Source organism: Zingiber officinale, chromosome 2A (assembly GCF_018446385.1).
Source record: "Zingiber officinale cultivar Zhangliang chromosome 2A, Zo_v1.1, whole genome shotgun sequence".
Lineage (NCBI taxonomy): Eukaryota > Viridiplantae > Streptophyta > Magnoliopsida > Zingiberales > Zingiberaceae > Zingiber > Zingiber officinale.
This window is the reverse complement of record NC_055988.1, coordinates 96,576,420-96,594,023: the sequence shown is the minus strand read 5'-3', so window position 1 is coordinate 96,594,023 and position 17,604 is coordinate 96,576,420. Positions and strand designations below refer to the sequence as shown.

At 38.3% G+C, this 17,604-nt stretch overlaps 3 protein-coding genes and 1 pseudogene across 4 annotated transcripts; 2 read left to right on the top strand and 2 right to left on the bottom strand.

Annotated features, from left to right (window-relative positions):
- Positions 1-337: 337 nt before the first annotated feature.
- LOC122041640 (transport inhibitor response 1-like protein Os04g0395600) lies at positions 338-4,097 on the top strand. Of its 2 annotated transcripts, XM_042601392.1 has the most exons (5): positions 338-824; positions 932-1,434; positions 1,898-2,393; positions 2,470-3,290; positions 3,763-4,097. In XM_042601392.1, the coding sequence occupies exons 2-4, from the start codon at positions 983-985 to the stop codon at positions 3,247-3,249; spliced, it is 1,728 nt and encodes a 575-aa protein (XP_042457326.1). In that variant the 5' UTR covers positions 338-824; positions 932-982; the 3' UTR covers positions 3,250-3,290; positions 3,763-4,097. The 2 variants fall into 2 exon arrangements, with proteins under 2 accessions (XP_042457326.1, XP_042457325.1); XM_042601391.1 differs by lacking the exon at positions 3,763-4,097 and having other exon boundaries at positions 2,470-3,501.
- A 920-nt stretch (positions 4,098-5,017) lies between these two features.
- On the bottom strand, positions 5,018-5,697 carry LOC122043825. The gene is made up of 2 exons (XM_042604399.1): positions 5,539-5,697; positions 5,018-5,389 (listed from the first exon to the last, which is right to left on the bottom strand). Exons 1-2 carry the CDS (start codon positions 5,695-5,697, stop codon positions 5,018-5,020), a joined length of 531 nt encoding a protein of 176 aa, XP_042460333.1.
- Positions 5,698-6,402: 705 nt separating this feature from the next.
- On the top strand, positions 6,403-9,513 carry LOC122041641 (GSH-induced LITAF domain protein-like). Its single transcript, XM_042601393.1, has 3 exons — positions 6,403-6,727; positions 9,031-9,157; positions 9,241-9,513. Exons 1-3 carry the CDS (start codon positions 6,465-6,467, stop codon positions 9,322-9,324), a joined length of 474 nt encoding a protein of 157 aa, XP_042457327.1. The 5' UTR covers positions 6,403-6,464; the 3' UTR covers positions 9,325-9,513.
- Positions 9,514-14,850: 5,337 nt separating this feature from the next.
- LOC122044487 lies at positions 14,851-15,029 on the bottom strand (annotated as a pseudogene).
- Positions 15,030-17,604: the final 2,575 nt, after the last annotated feature.

Here is a 17,604-nt window from a genome sequence, read left to right as displayed (position 1 = left end):
GCAAGGTTATGACTAAAATTATTAATTAAGTTGTAGGTGCAATTTTCACTAGATTATATAAAAATTAATAGAGAGAGATATGTGTACATTGTCACAGCTAATCATTATAAATTGAACGCTACGTTGCTAAAAAAAACAATAATTATAGTGACAATAATGGTAACGAAACCGGTAGCGTGGATCGTGACTTAATACCAATCACGCCACTTTCCTCCTCCTTACCCTTCGCCACACATACGCAACGGTCCAGATCCCATATCACTATACGACGAATCTATATAGACCGTTGGATCTCCTAGATTGGATTCAACCGAACCGAACCAGAGCTCTTAACTGTGGTTGGAGGGGGTGCAGAGAGGCGTTGAAGTGCGAGCAAAAAGGAGCAGAGAGAAAGAGAGGGGAGAGAGAGTAGGGAATTGGAAGCTGAGGTCTGGCCTCCTCTCTCTCTCCTCCCCCCCGTTCTAGATCGTCAGTTCGTCACGCCTCTGTTTTTCTTCTTTTTGTCTAGTTGTTTTCTTCGATTTACTGCGCTGTTCTAGTGATGCATTTGTCTCGCTTGTTTTAGGGTTTTTTTTGTTCTGTTTTTTTGAGATCTTGTGTTTTTTTTTCCCGTGTGATTTGTGTGTGTTTCGCCCCCAATTTGCTGCTGGTGTGTTCCCGATGTGATCCGGAGGAAAAAAAGATGTTTTTTTGTTTGATATACCACCTCCGAATGATCCTCTGTGATTTTATTCGTAAAGGAGGGATTGTTTTTACTATTTCTGGAGCAGATCTACGTTCGTTTGCATGTGAAGCTGGAGCTGCTGGAAAAAGCTACATCAAAGGTTGGATCTTTTTAACTGTTAGTGTGGCATTTTGCGTGGTGATCGGTGGAACTTGGCTACAGATCTGAGTTTGTGTTGTGCGTGTTTTTTGCCCTGTTCTTACTAAGCTTGAGGAGGAGAGGAAGGTGCAAAGGAAAGTCTTTCCTGGCTGTGGAGCTATGACTTACTTCCCGGATGAGGTGGTGGAGCACATCTTTGACTTCCTGAGCTCCCACCGAGACCGTAATAATGTGTCGACAGTGTGCAAGGCATGGTATTTGGTGGAGAGGCTCAGCCGCCGGTGTGTATTCGTCGGCAACTGCTACGTCTTGCGGCCTGAACGAGTAATGGCCAGGTTCCCTAGAATGAAGTGCCTCACTGTCAAGGGGAAGCCCCATTTTGCTGATTTCAATCTGGTTCCCCACGATTGGGGAGGCTATGCGCTACCGTGGATTGAGGCGGCTGCCCGATGTTGCCCTGGTTTGGATGAGCTCCGACTGAAGAGGATGGTGGTGTCGGACGACAGCCTTGAGGTTCTAGCCCGCTCTTTCCCCAACTTTAAGGCCCTTGTTCTAATTAGCTGCGAGGGTTTCAGCACTGATGGACTTGCTGCGATTGCTACTCACTGCAGGTAAGAACTGTTCTCCGCTAAATTTGTTTGCGCAATAATTTTGTCTTGATATCCTTCGTTCATGCGCTTTGGTTCTTCTATTTCTTCTTAGCTAGCTTCTGATTGGTGAATTCAGGTGTATATTGTACATTTGATCTGTTTGTTGTTTCACCAATCTCGAGTCCAATTAAAATCATGAAATCCAGAAGCAATGCCATGCTTTTTATTTATCTTGTTTTAAGTTATTAGTTCGTCGAGGGAAGCAAGTGATGATCTCTCTTAAAAGATTAGTCTTCGTGGACCAATTATCTTATGTAAAGACTGATACTATAGTGAAATCTTGTTATGATGATTATGCATGCTAAATTGTTTCTCCATCCAGTGAAAGGGATAGATTAAGTGGGTGTATTAACTTCTATATTTGACTCTAGCATCAGATTACACTTGTCAAATTTCTCATGTTATGTTGTTTTTTTGTTGTCAGGGGTCTTAGGGAGCTAGATTTACAGGAAAATGAAGTGGAAGATCATGGTCGGCAGTGGCTGAGTTGCTTCCCTGATTCCTGTACTTCATTGGTATCTCTAAATTTTGCATGTCTAAAAGGAGAGGTGAATACAAGTGCTCTTGAGCGACTTGTTGCTAGGTGCCAGAATCTAAGGTGCTTGAAGCTTAATCGAGCAATATCTATTGAGTCACTTATCAGGATACTTGCCCAAGCCCCCAGTTTGGTGGAACTTGGAACCGGCTCATTCACAGCTGACCACCTCACTGAAGCTTACCAGAATCTAATTAATGCCTTCTACAGATGCAAATCTATAAGGAATTTGTCAGGTTTCTGGGATGCTTCTCCTCGCTGTTTGCAGTCCATATATTCCATCTGTTCAAACCTTACTGTTCTTAACTTAAGCTATGCCCCTGCGATCCAGTGTAATGATCTAATAAAGATGATTCGTCACTGTTTCAAACTTCAAAAACTTTGGGTGAGTTTTTGTTGCTCCTTTAATTGTTTTTGTTTTCCCTTGTTACTTCATTTAATTTGGCATGATTGATTCTCAGGTATTAGATTGCATAGGAGACAAAGGATTAGCAGTTGTGGCCTCTGCCTGTAAAGAGTTACAGGAGTTGAGGGTATTTCCGTCTGATATCTCTGGTACTGGCATTGCTGCTGTGACTGAAGAAGGCCTTGTTGCTATATCTTCAGGCTGCCCAAAGTTGAATTCTTTACTGTATTTCTGCCACCAGATGACAAATGCTGCACTGATCACTATTGCAAACAACTGTCCCCATTTCACACGGTTCAGGCTGTGTATTCTTGATCCCAGAAAGCCAGATCCCATCACTAATCATCCATTGGATGAAGGTTTTGGAGCAGTTGTGAAGTCGTGCAAAGATCTGAAGAGATTATCATTATCAGGCCTTCTAACTGACAAGGTTTTCTTGTATATAGGCATGTATGCTGCACGTCTAGAGATGCTTTCAATTGCATTTGCTGGAGATAGTGATAAAGGAATGGTTTACGTGCTCAATGGATGCAAGAATCTTAAAAAGCTTGAAATAAGAGATAGTCCTTTTGGTGATGCGGCACTTTTGGAGAATGTAGGGAAGTATGAAACAATGCGATCCCTTTGGATGTCATCTTGTGATGTTACTCTAGGGGGTTGCAGGGCACTTGCCACAAAGATGCCAAGATTGAATGTTGAAGTTATAAACGAGATGGATGAAAATGATGAGATGGTGGAAAATCCCAGTGACATGCATAGGGTGGAGAAGATGTATGTTTATCGAAGTCTGACCGGGCCAAGGAACGATGCACCAGAATTTGTCTGGATATTTTAGAGTTCTTCACCTCAGGATCATGAGTATTAGTAGCACATAAGGTAATCTAGTTATGAATGTAATAGTGTTTTTTTTCCTATTTCCTCCAGTGTCATCACTACCTTAATCGTGTTTGTAGATTGAAGTTAGGCAGGATGAACACTTGTAGATTTTGCTTTCTTGACAAGTGACTTATGGTTTGTAATGTTAAGTTTAGAATCCTATTTGCAGTATCAGATTACTATGCAATCCACAAATTAAAAGATTAAGCCATTTACCTCTGTGTTCTTTATTGAAGCACCAGTAGTTGAATCTTTTGTTAGAACGCTTTCTTGTATTTGGAGGATTTTGCTATTCAGAATAAGATAGACATCACTAAAGCTTTCACTACCCGTACCTTTTCTTCCAGTTGTGTTGCAACGTAAAAACTCAAACTGTTGGAGGCCTTCAGTGTATGCTTGCACATTTGCAGCCTTACATCAATAGGTTCCTGTTGTGTAGTCTTCTGGAGCTCACTTTACTTTTGGCATGCAGAAGCATTCAGCATTCTAGGAGGCATGGATAAACTGGAGGGTGGTCAGTTCCAGGATAAGCTTGTCATGTGGAGTGTCTTTTCCTTTCTGCAATGTGCTTGAAGCCCGTCATTCCTACTATTAACCCTTTTTGTGTTAGGTATTATTTCTCAGAACAGAAGACACCATCTATTCTTTTCTATCTCAATGTTTCCCTGCACAATCTACCAAAACACTTCTTGGTTGGTTTTCACCAAGTCAGGTCCCAAAGTTCAGATTATGAAAATAATTGTTATATTTAGTTATACACTGTCAGGTTGTAGGTTGATTAAGAATCCACTTGTTACTTGTGAGTTATGAAATCAGCTTGCATGGATGTTAAGATATAGGATTAAACAAATTCTCATTTGAAAGCCACATTTTACTCATGAGAGGTCCATGCGATGCAAGTTTCAGATGGTGACAAGATCAAACAATAGACTTTATGGTGCTTTGTGATGTTCTTGTTTCTGGAATGATTCACTAAAAACCCCCCTTTTTAAGGATTTAATTCTGCCTTTGCACCAAGGAAGAAGAGAAGCAGCAACAATGACAGATGAGGTGGTCGTGGAGGACAAAACAAAAGGAATTTTTGCAGACGTTGGAGCAGCTTGCCAACAAGTAACACTTTCACATGATGCCGTAACACTTTTGGTTTTAACTCGATCTTTGGAACGGGACCAAGAATCAAACCACCAGTCTCACATTCTTATGATATTTGATCACTCCAGCAGAATTAACTGGATAAACTATGTCTGCAACAGTTGGTGCAAGGTTTAGGGAAAGCTTAAGCGACCACAGCAAATGCTGCTGCTGCTGCGTAAAATCTCGTAGCTAGGGCTCTCAAGGTCCTTTCTGCGCTCTGCGTAGATTCCTTTGTGCCAGCCCGAGGAAAGGTTATCTTGTCTGAACCACTTCAACTTTCCAGTTCCACTTTATTCCCTTCCCTTTCTCTACTGCGGGAGAAAAAGAAAATTGTTGGAGGAGAAAGAGTGGTAATTACGGAAAGGTGGTGGAAATGGTCAGAAGGGAGAGGACTTTTGTTCACCGAGAGAAGCAAGAAAAAACAAAGACGGGCAAATCCGTACTCCGCCAAATTGGTGTTTCACCGAGGAAGAAGAAACTCAAGCTTCAACTTGTAAAAGAATTCAAAGCAGAGGAAAAATGTTGCAGAAATGAGTTAAATTGAAAGTTGGATTGATCCAAGCTACAAGGGCGAGAGGTGAGTTTGAAGAGGTTCAGGCGTTGCCGTGGTGGCCGAGCTTGAAGAGGCGATCGCCGCACTTGGGGCAGGCGTCGTCGCTCTTAGGGACCATGAAGTACATGAAGCAAGACTGGCAGCCAGCGGAGACTAGCGTCTCGGCGGCGGTCGCGGGGGAAGAGGCGGAGGAGATGGAGGTGAGGCAAGAGTTGGCGGTGCTGTCGACGTTGTCCTCGTTAGTGTCGTCTCGGCTGCTGCCGCTGCCGACGCCGGAGAAGGTGTCAGAGGAAGAGGAGACGTCTTCTTCGTCCGAGAGGTTGCTGGACGAGTAGGTGTGGGTGGCGGCGATTCGGGGATCCTTGCTCGTCCTGGTTCCGGTCTCCCGGTTGAAGTAGTAGACCTCCCCTGTCTGCCATCAGAGGAGGCGAAGGGAGCTCAGAAGATTGCAAAATCACAAAAAGGAAGGATCTTGACGTCGGAAAAGACAGATCGGTGTGCATTGATAACCAATGATTGGCGAAAAGGAGAGGAAGAATTTAAAGAGGTGGGGACGTATACCTGCATGTCGAGACACTGCTCCCAGTGGAAAGGCAGCGCCGTCTCTGAGTTCAGCTCGACGGCGACAACACCCGCCGCCGGCGAAGGAATCCCTCGTTCCCTCCCCACCGTGCAGCTCCGAAGCAGAGCAGCGATCATCTCAATGTTTGGAGCCGTCATCGGGATCTAGAAAAACAAAAGGAGCTCGCTCGCCCGAGAGGAAACAGGCGAAGCCGATCGAGCAACTATGGAATGAGCATTTGGGAATGGCTCGGGAAGGAGAAGACAATGCCCATGGAAGGAAGTAAGTAGCAGCTGCAGATGCCGCTGCTACTGCAACAATACTCCCAAGATATATGCGATTTCCTTCTCCAAATTAAAACTCGAGGCTTCTGAATCGAAATAAACAAGAATTGAATCGAGACAAGAACGGCGTTGGCCGCCTTGTCCTCATCTGTTTGTCCGCAGGGTAAAAAAGGACAGTTTTTCGGATGCAATTTCGAGATCACGTAGGGAATTAATTATCTATTTATTTTCTGTTTAATTTCGTGCATTACGTGAATCTTGTGCGGGCCAAGAAACCACGCTGCAGTGCAGTTTGGAACTTTGGATGCATGCAATAAAAGAGATGGGACGGGATTCTCGAGCGATCTCGTTCGGCGTTATTATTATTCTGATCAGATTACGGCGCCATTTATTCATTTGGTTCGACCCCCAAAATCTAAATCCAGCGTGCAAATCTCCGCGTTGCTATTGGAGTTGATAATTGTCGAAGTCATGGATGCTTCTAGTGGTCGCCAGAATTCAAATGAAAGAGTCAAGTCAACGTGATTTGTTGACGCGAAAACTCAGAGGGCCCACCACCTGTGAATTGTTAAGCATGGGGAAGTTATTTGTAAAAGTAGCACGAGACCGATCGACGGAAGGGGAAGAAGAGAAGAGAGGGAATGGCGACGAAAGGAAAGGAAGGGGAGCCTGCGCTGGGCGTGCCCTATGGATACGCTTATGGCCAGGAAGCGCCGCAGCCGCAGCCGCAGCCGCAGCCTCAGGTGTATTACGGGGGCCAGAACCCTTACCAGGCGGGGGCGATCCCGCCCAACGCGGTGTATGGCGACCCGAAGGGGATCCCCCTTCAGCAGACGATGTACCGAGACACCCCCGCCCCCTTCCAGTGCGTATTTTGCGGGTCCTCTGGCCTCACAACCGTCAGGTTCGGATTCTCCTCCGACTAGTACAATTCTTTCCCTCTTTCCTGAGAAGATGCGTCCGTATTACTTCGATCCGTCTTCTATCGTTGAGATCATATTTTCCTCTCTTGATTCTTCCGGTTCCGTTCCGGCGATCCGAATGATTTTCTGGTGGTTTTGTTACTTTGTTTCTCCTCTTGAGAGTAAATATGGACCAGATTACAGTGAGTGAAAAGTGTAGACGAGGTTGGATTTGATCTAAATTGTTCCTGTGGTTTATAACTTTAGATTCCAATCTTATTCTTCATCCTAGCTTTTAGCTTAATTTGTTGCAAATGATAAGTGTGAAATCAAGTGATCTTGGTTTCCTGTAATCCCTTTTCAATGGAATATCTTTGCTTTGATTTGCCTTAGGCTTAAGCAGGAATATACAGATGTATGCGTTTGAAGATTTAACCAATTTATATGTACTGATTCAGATTCTTTGGTTAGACTAATTGAGACAAATGGAGTAGAGATATCAAAGAAAGCCATGGTTAATGTAATGATACAATAATTTAATTGATTTGAATTTTACTGGTGATACAACCTTTAATAGTGCTTAATTAAGGGATAAGATCCATGTAACTCACCCAAAATTGTGTCATAAAATTGGATAGAAAAACAGATGTTGAAGCTGCAGCGTGATGTATTTGAGAGGACTACCATCACAATCAACTTTCCCTATTCACGCTAACTCCTTTTGTTGTGACTTAGACATTCGCTAAAACCTTCTTCGAGTGTTGACTATAACCCTCTGGATATAGGCTTTTGCAATCTTGATTTCCATTCTCATTTCTAACAGAAAAGTCGAGGAGTTTGCTATGCATGAATTCTGATGTATATCTTTAAGATCTATGGTAATATTTACTTCTCAAACTGTTTTTTTTTGTTTGTCTCCATAAAATTGCATATGGCATTTGGAAGCTTAATTATACAAACTAGTTCATATTTCTCAATGTTCAGTCCATCCTTGGTATTCTCTAACCTGCAGTTGTGTTTAGATTATTTATAGGCAGTACTTTAGAATGCCTTCCTGTTCCTAGATATGTAAATGTGTGGTGTTATGTACTGGGATTTGTGGTATTCAGTTTATGCTTAAGGGATGTAGAAGCTAAAAAAAGGGAATTCCTGAGAAACTAAGCTAAGGACATTTATTAACAAGACCAAAAATCTAGGTTGCAAGTGGAATAGTTCAAAGAAGTATTTTATGCTTTCATTATCATATACCATAAATACCATAATGATAATTTTGAGAAATTGTCGTGACTTCTAACTGTTTATAGTGTTTTTTTTTGTTGTCGTTGGAAAGTTGGAGGGGAGAGATGACAAGAATATTATTCTTATTGTACTCAAGTTTATTAACTAAGCTCATGCTTCTCTGATAAATTTCCATCATTGGGGCATTGCATATTTCATCTCATGTGGTGACATAACTCCCAAGCATTGAACTGACAAAATTGATCTTAATATAGAAAGTTCTGGTCAAATACAGAGAGTTATGTGCTCGGTCACCAATCTATAAGCTTCAACATTATCCACTGTAGTTATTTCTCAAATTAATGATACTTTTTAGGTATTTTGTGATTTTACAGATTAACTAGATTTTTGCGCATAGGACATATCTGTCATTGTGATAGGTGGGAGAACCATAAAAAGTCATTATATTTGGGCTCAGAAGAGAAGTGTACATTAAAACTTTGTCTTGATAAGGATTTGAACTTAGGCATGCAAGAACCTCTCAAGTCTTGTTTGATCGAGGAAATCAATCCCATTTGATGATTTCTTTCTGTCAAGTTTAATTCAATTGGTATGTTCTAGCAACTAGTTTCCTAGCTGAAGAGCCAGAAGTGAAACCGCTTAATGTAAGCCTGATTTTGCCTTTCGACCATTAGATGGTCAAGCTCCTTGATTGAAATGTGTATTTGGGTAGTTTCACTAAGACCAAAGAGTGTTACATAGATCCTTCTGGGTTGTATAATTTGCAAGGAAGAAGATTTTGTGCCCAAAAACTCTTATGCTTTGGGTGCATTCAATAAATCTTCGAGTGTTCTTTGGCCACTCCAATCCTTTTTGTTTCAAATAAATAAATAAATTTAGGAGTAATATTCATACACTGATACCACAAGGCTGTTAATGTTGAACTCGACAATCAAGCTAGATAAACACAGACTATCAAAGATGAACCTCTGATTATGGCTTGAGAAACTGTGGAGTACCGTCGACTGTGGTTTAATAAGGCTGTTAATTAAGTCACTTGAGTGTAAACTGTTTCGATTGGGCACAGATCAAAACCAAGCCTGGCAGCTGTTGTTGGTTGCATGATGCCATTCATGCTGGGAGTTTGCTTCCTTTGCCCATCCATGGACTGCTTATGGCACAAGTACCATTACTGCCCAAACTGTCAACAAAAGGTTAAACTCATTTCTCGATTGTGATTTTGCTCCTGCTCCATTGTTGCTCTTATGCTGCAGCTCACAAGACCTAGTTTTTTCAGGTTGCCGACTTTGAGAAATCGGACCCGTGTCTGGTTATGGATCCACCCCATTGGCAAGAGATGAGCTTCGCTGTCCCTGCATAGTGACTCATGGCTTCAATCCTGCATCATGGTCAATTCTGTTTGTAAACACTTTTCATAGGTCAATTCCATACATTTGTAATTGAAATGCATACTTTGGAGTGTGGTGTTAGAAAAGAGAATAATGTTAGATCGATATTTGGCATAATATTTAGATGAAAATATTCTATTATTTTGATATGTTCCGTTTAATTTTGAGAAGAGCACTTATTGTATCTACAACCAAAAACCAGACTGAAACATCTTAAAAATGAACTCATCATTGTAATTTAATTTTGAGCTAAGTATAAACAAATACAATAATAGCGTTGGTTAGCTCATTTGCGACAATAACCAAACTGATACGATCCAAACCAAACTAATCAAATTTTTTTATACCAATGGTTAAATCGGTTAAAAAATTAAAATAATTGAAATTTCAATTTTTTGTTGGGAGTCACGAATTATAAATTTATAGATTTTAAACTTTGATTTTAGTTATTAAATTAAATTTAGAATTTTAAAATCGAGATTAAACCCATTTGAATAAAATAATCGATATTCTAAGGAAAACAATAATTCGATTTAACAACCTTTTTCTCGTTTTTACACTTAATCAAAGCTGATTGGAAAAACATTGAGAAAAAAATATCAACCGACCTTTTTTCTCGTCTTTACACTGAATCAAAGCCGATTGGAAAAACACATCAAGATTATCAGAGCGAGGTTTCGATCCTCAGACCTGTGGGTTATGGGCCCACCACGCTTCCGCTGCGCCACTCTGATTGTTGTTTAAATAATCACTATTATTATTATTTAATCTTTGATATCATATTTAGTTTTGATAAATTGAAGCCAATTTATTCATTCAAATATTCCTCTCCCCCACCTAATTATTTTAGAAAATATACTATAAATTTATCGAGATCGTAGGTTTTTTACTAATCATCGAGCGGGCAGTTCAATTAAACGGATCTGTCTGTTAAATTATATTGTTGTAGTTTCACTGAATTAATGAGGTGGGCTTGGTTGACAGATTGAGCTAAGTTTAAACACATAGAACAATTAGGTTGATTAAGTAAGATTATTCTTTAAGAGTTAAGGGGATAAGGTAGATTGATGAGTTCCACAAGTATATAATTGAATCGATCAAATTATTTAAATCGAAATCGAATAAATTATTTTTTTATCTATACGATCAAATTTTCATATAAAAGTTAAATAAATTGAACTAATAAAATGTCAATTAAATCGATCAAAAATTAAAATAATAAAAATTTTAATTTTTGCTGGATTTGAGAGAGAAGTAAAATCACGAATTATGAAATCAAGGATTTTAATTAGTTATAGGCCCACGACAATTCCAGCGCCACAACTGGATTTTGTTTAATCAATCACTCTTATCACTGTCAATTTATGCATTCAAATGCCTCCTATCACTAATTATTTGTGACATCACATTTATCTTTCTAAAATTAAAGTCAATTTATTCATTCAAATGTCCCCTCCCCAAATAAACAATATATTATAAATTTATTAATATCTTAGTTTTTTATTAATCTAGTCGGCCTATTCAATTAAATAAAGGGGTTGTTGGGTAAATTATATTGCAGTTGGTTAATTGAATTAATGAGGTGAGCTTAGTTAGTTGAGACAAATGAATTGGGTTGACAGACTGAGCTAAGTTTAAACAAATTCAACGATTAGGTTGATTAAGTTAAATTATCCTTAAGATTCATCCAGTTAATTAAGCCTATAAGGTAAACAGGTTAATCAGCTCATTTGAGACAAGAATATAACTAACGGAATCATTTAAATCAAAACTGAATAAATCAATTTGTTTTAGACCTAACTAAATCGATTAAACTTTTGTTAAAAAAAATCAAATAAACGGAATTAGTAAAACATCGGTTAAATGAATCGAAAATTAAAATAACCAAACTTTCGAATTTTGTTGGACTTGGGAGGAGAGCGAATTAAGGAAATATGGATTTTAAACTCCAGATTTTGATTATTAACCCCAATTTAAATTTTGAAAATTGAAACTAAATCAATTTGATTGAAATAATAAATTTTTTTAACGAAAACAAACTGTTATCCTTAGGCTTAATCAAAGTTAGAAGATCAATTAGAAAAAACAGAGGAAAAAAATATCAAAATGTTTATTAGAGTTAGGTTTCGATTCTTGGACCTATAATCTTCGATTTTTGAAAAATTAAAGTCACACAAATAAACAAATTCATATTTATCCCATGAAGTGAATGCGAGCATCATTTAAAAATATATAATAAATTTATCAAGATCTTAGGTTTTTAAACGGTTTGACAGGTAAATTATATTGTGGTTGGTTCATTGAATTAATGAGGTGAACTTAGTTGGTGGTACTGGAGACAAATGAATTGAATGGATAGATTGACGTGTGTTTAAATAAATACAACGATTAGGTTAATTAAGTTAGATTATCCTTAGGGATTCAACCAGTTGGTTAAGGGGATAAGGTAAGTGATCCTGTCCGAAAGTGGGAAGGTGGAAATGTGACGGTTTCGTTGACCGACTGTGGATCTCGCTCCGCTCTGTAAAATAAGTAACGTCAATGCTGAGTTAGGAAAGAGGTCCTCGGTGTTGACCCTCCGACGTTCAAGTCAGTCACCGGAATAATGGAATAAAGTGGAGCAACAGTAACTCTAGCGCAAACAATGAATCCCGCATACCTCCGCTAGTGATGAACCCCTCTTTATATAGAGCACTGGTAGGTGACATGAACGCTCCTCGAGGCGTGGACACATTCTTCAATATGTCCTATAAAGGAACATGCTAGGAAAGTACCTCTGACACCATACCTTAACAGGGCATGCATATCCCTGACAAGACAGTAGAAGTTTCCGCCGTACGATCCGCCTGTCGACTATAACTTATGTCAGTGACACTATCTTCTAGAAAGGTATCGAGAGATACAACAATGGTCCCACTGTTTGGCCGAGCGGGGTAGCCGCTCGGCCGAGACTCCGCTCCGTCAATAGCCAAGGGATAGCCGCTTGGCCGAGACTCCGCTCCGTCAATGGTTAGGTCCCGCTGCTTGGCCGAGCGGGGTAACCGTTTGGCCGGGACTCCTCCGCTCTGACGGCCTTAGTTGCTATTCCCTGCGGTTATTGTGTAGTAGCATGCTCCTCCCCGTTCGGACAAGCTTTCCGGTCTCCTTTAACGTCTTACTGCTTCACACTGAGTGTCTATTATCTTACTGTATTATCCCGAGCTAGATGGATGGTCCGCTCGGACATGTCTCCTGCGGGTCGGGCACTGGCTGTCCCTACCGGTCGTTGTAATCGTCTTCCGTTCGACCCGTTAATACCTTGGCGTTGACCACTTTGACTTTGACCTCCACCTTAGCAATTGACCCCATGTCAGATGGACCTCCCTATATCGCCACATCAGTAAGCATATTGATAAGCTCATTTGAGACAAGTATATAATTGAATCGAATAGGTGAGCTTAGTTGGTTGGAACAAATGAATTTGATTGACAAACTGAGCTAAGTTTAAACAAATACAAGGATTAGGTTGCTTAAGCTAGATTATCCTTAGAGATTCATCAAGTTGATTAAGAGTATAATGAAAGGAATTTATTTCTCCTAACCATATGAATTCTAGGAACAAAAGGAATTTGTACATAGAAAACATCCTATACATGAAGATCTAATTTCATCGAAAGCATGATATAATAATGTAAAAGCATGAATAACGATAAGTAATAATAATTGCAGAGTCATATTCTTATCTTGAAATGTCATGAGTATCCCTCAGGAAGAAGAGCAGCAGAATCAAAAGGATGATCTTCCAAGGGGATTAGGGTCAACGACACCAAATCTCCTTCATCTAATGGGGAACAGAGAGACGTCTCAAAAATGATGCCCTAAATTCTTAGGGACCTCTCCCTTATATTGACAATATAATCTGTTATCAGCCCATAGATGATAACAAGTCGTGCTAAAATGTTCTACACATTAAACTCACATCCAATAATCCGAAACTCAATAGTCTTAAGTTAGATTACTTTAATGAGTTCGATTTATACTCATATACATAACTTACAATTAAGCCCACCAATTAGAGATAATAACCAACAATCTCCCACTTCGGTTACTTGTGAGTTGTATATGAAACACAAGTAAAACTTTAGTTGATAATAATCTTTGTGAGTACAGAATACCCTCATGAATAATCTTGTTCATTAACTTCATTAGTATATGACTAAAGAGGTTATAACTATTATATATACTTGTAATAAGCCCCAATAGTAATTACAATACTAATGTCATTAATAATATAGATCAAGATGTGGATGTGTAGTGTGAAAATTACTTGAAATGTGATCAGTAAATTTTTTTTTATGTGATCAAAGAGAGAGAAATTATAGGGGTTAAGTTAAGGGGGAGATATTATTCTTCTTATTTTTACAAACTTATTGCTTGTACTTAATTGCAATATTTGATGTTATGATTATTTTTATAAATTATTTATTATTTTTTTCCCTAACCTTAACTCGGGTTGATACACGTCAAAAAGGGAGAGATTGTAAGTACTCCAGATTAGTTTTAATGTTGATCAACCGAGTTAAGTTAGACCATATGTATTTGATGTCTTATGTCTAAGTGTACAGGGACTTAAGAACCCAAGAAGTTGAGCAAACAATGCAGCAAGCATGAAGAATGACATGAGAAGGGAGTCGACGGGCTCAGTGTATACGAGGAAGGCAGAGCTATGGAAGAGTACACCATGGAGTGAAAAGAATGCATGCAGCGCTTCCGAGGTACTCGATACCGGGAGGAAGTCTACTCAAGTAGAAGGTTGGAGTTGAGTTCGGGTGAGCTCAACTCCAGATGGCCGGAGCATCACCCAAGTGTGTAAAAAAGTGGACGGTCAACTCAAAGGTTGACCATCCTAGGCACCTCTATTAACTGGAGGTGCCTTGATGCTAGAGGCACCTTAGTTGTCTTGAAGTGCCTCAAAAGCTAGACTTTGGAGGTGCCTTGGATGAACTGAAACACCTTAGATGCCTAGGAACCATTGTGGAGCGGATAAGCAATGGATTCCAGATTAGCACAATTGAGGCGCCTTTGATGAGTCGATGTGCCTTCGATACTGCCAAATCAGAAAGTGGTCATTGTGGTGGAGATAAAATTCAGCTTTGGAGGTGCCTTGGATTAATGGAGGCACCTCGAATTGCCACATCAGCAAAATAGTCATTTCGATTGGTACACTATAACTAGTGTCCTAGACTAGTTGTAAAGACACATCTGTTCTTAAACTTCTGTAATTCATTTAGAGCTTTCAACTACTATAAGGAGTTGTTCTACCTCAAACCTTTCTCAAAGAAAGAGATCTCTAGTGTGTTTTTTATTATTTTGGATTAGCAACTTCCCCAATTACAAACTAAGTAAATCTCTCGAGTACCTATTTCCTTTATACTAGTCATCATGCAAATGTACTGCATGTGTAATATAATATATGAATACGAGTAAATTACTGCCCTAGGCCAATAAATTAGACTTGGTAACGATACACTAGGCTCATGCAGTAGTGCAACGCAAGGACGATGCTCGAGAACTCCAACAATAAGCTGCTGTAATAGACTCTTCCTCATAAAAATTTAATTTAATTTTTTATATCAAATATTAAATTGATAAGAACCGATACTACACTTGATCATAACCAAAAGGCCGAGAAAGGTATGTTTTCTAACACGGCCAACCCAAGGTATTCATAGAAACTTTTCCGTTCGTAGTATTGTCATTCTAAGATATGAGACTAAAGAGAACTAGAGAAAATTACAAATAAGCCTTAAAATTATTTTCAGTGTGAAAAGAGAAAAATGACATTAACGTACGTAATTTAATTTTAGGTTTTACCAAAATTAATTATGAAAGAGTTCAGATTCTTAATTAAATAGTAAGATGTATTATTTTTAATTAATCAATTTGTCCTTGCTAATAAAATAGCAAGAGAAGTTCTAATTCAATTTGCAAGCTATTTACCCACTCCAAGCAGTCCAACAGATCCAATAGCCTTTCCTAAGTTTTCTTACACAAGATTTTCGACAATCAATTACTAGCAAAGCCTAATTTATGGTCAACAAAGATAAAATAAAGTTTATCTTTAATCTATGTTATAATATAATGAGGATTATATTATAAAATTAATTATTTTATTTGGTACAATTTTAAATTTGTAATGTGATATAATAGAATGGAATCGAGATTATATTTCAACCTCAGATTTAATATGTCAAATATATCGCTAGTCTATTTATTATATCAATCGATCATTATTGTTGTCGGCTACCGAAGTCGTTGCTGGCCGCCGAAGCCGCCGCTGGTCGCTGAAGTCGTCGTCGGCCGCCGAAGCCGCCGTCGGCCGCTGAAGCCGCAGCCATCACGGTTGTCATCGGCTGCCACCATCACTTGCCGCCGCCCATCATCACTCAGCATAGAGGTCGTCAGTAGCTATGGCTGTCGCCGCCTGCCATTACCGACCATCGTCGATAGGAGGTTGTAAGATATTTTTATAATTTTATAATAATATAAATTATATTATGACACTAAAAAAAAGAATATAATCATTATTGTAATAAAAAAAATTACACGTATAATATAATATGTAACTTTTTCACAAAACATAATAGCCTAAACTTAATAAAAGAAATCGATTGGAAACAAGAGATAATATATAAAAATATTTTCGATCTTTAGACGTGTGGGTTATGACCGCCATACCTCCAATACACCACTCTAATTTTGTTTAATTTATCAATCTAATTACTATTTACACTATGACATCACATTTAGTTTTAGAAAATTAAAGCCAATTTATTCATTCAAATATTTTTCCCTATAATTAAATAAATTCGTATCCGATGTATATGTCGAATTATATCAAAAATTTAAGTAGGATATTATATTATATTGAAAAGTCGATATAATATTAATATATAATTTAATAGTTCGATATTCAATATATCATACTAAATACTGATATTAAAATTTGAGTATAAACAATATAAATTTATATCAGTATGATTTTTCGGTATGATATCAATATAATTTTTTTATATATCAAAATTTTTAGTATAGTATAAAGTTTGAGATTTTGATATCGATATACCATACAAAATCAGCTCTTAGTAAAATGCATGAATCGTGTTAGAAAATATACCATAAATTTAACAAGATCTTAATTTTTTACTAATAGTCAAGTGAGTGACCTATTTAATTAAACGGATTTGTCGGGTAAATTATATTATGGTTGGGGCGACCTATTCAATTAAACGGGGTTGTCAGGTAAATTGTATTATGGTTGGCTCATTGAATTAATAGGTTGGGTTTGGTTGGTGGAGACAAACAAATTTGGATGGGCAGATTAAGCTAAGTTTAAATAAATACAACAATTAGGTTGGTTAAGTTAGATTATCCATAGATATTGACAGCTAAGAATAAACATCAAAATATTTATTATAGCGAGATTTCAATCCTCAAACCTATGAGTTGTAGTCCCACTACACTTCCACTGTATCACTTTAATTATTTTATTACTTTGATTATTATTTAATCCGTGACATCACATTTAGTTTTGAAAAATTAAAGCCAATTTATTCATTCAAATATTTTTGTCCCCGCAAATAAACATATTCAAATTTATCACACGAAGTGAAATGCAAGCACCATTTTAGAAAATATACTAAAAATTTATCAAGATCTTAGTCGAGCGGGCGACCTATTCAATTAAATGAATTTGTTGGGTAAATTATATTGTGGTTGGTTCATTGAATTAATAAGGCGGGCTTCGTTGGTGAGGACAAATGAATTGGATGGACAGTTTGAACTAAGTTTAAACAAATAGGACGATTAGGTTGATCAAATTAGATTATCCTTAGATATACATCCCCTTGGTTAGGGGATAAGGTAAACAGATTGATCAACTCATTTGGGACAAATAAATTCTATGAACCTAGCAAACTAGTCAAGCTGGTGGCCAAGTTAAACGAAGATTAGGCTCAACAAGTCAAGTGAGAAGGTTTAACCGACCAAGGCGGTTAGATTGAAAAGTTCGAACGAGCTAGTCATGCCTAGTGGTCAGATGAAAAAGATCCATCGTCAAGCTAATTAGGCTTTAGAGTTAGAACAAGATAGTTGTATCAATTGGGTTAAGTGGATTAGTTGAGCAATCAAATAGTCATTAAAAAAAATTAAACAGCCTATATAATTGTCGTTTATTCATAACATAGGAGAAGAATAAGCTCACGGCGTTGTCG

Coding starts and splice junctions, on each gene's coding strand:
- LOC122043825 (XM_042604399.1), bottom strand. CDS start 5,697: ATGACGGCTCCAAACATTGAGATGATCGCTGCTCTGCTTCGGAGCTGC. Junction 5,390..5,538: donor AGCAGTGTCTCGACATGCAG/GTATACGTCCCC, acceptor CTCTGATGGCAG/ACAGGGGAGGTCTACTACTT.
- LOC122041641 (XM_042601393.1), top strand. CDS start 6,465: ATGGCGACGAAAGGAAAGGAAGGGGAGCCTGCGCTGGGCGTGCCCTAT. Junction 6,728..9,030: donor TCTGGCCTCACAACCGTCAG/GTTCGGATTCTC, acceptor GATTGGGCACAG/ATCAAAACCAAGCCTGGCAG. Junction 9,158..9,240: donor GCCCAAACTGTCAACAAAAG/GTTAAACTCATT, acceptor TAGTTTTTTCAG/GTTGCCGACTTTGAGAAATC.
- LOC122041640 (XM_042601392.1), top strand. CDS start 983: ATGACTTACTTCCCGGATGAGGTGGTGGAGCACATCTTTGACTTCCTG. Junction 1,435..1,897: donor GCGATTGCTACTCACTGCAG/GTAAGAACTGTT, acceptor TTTTGTTGTCAG/GGGTCTTAGGGAGCTAGATT. Junction 2,394..2,469: donor TCAAACTTCAAAAACTTTGG/GTGAGTTTTTGT, acceptor ATTGATTCTCAG/GTATTAGATTGCATAGGAGA.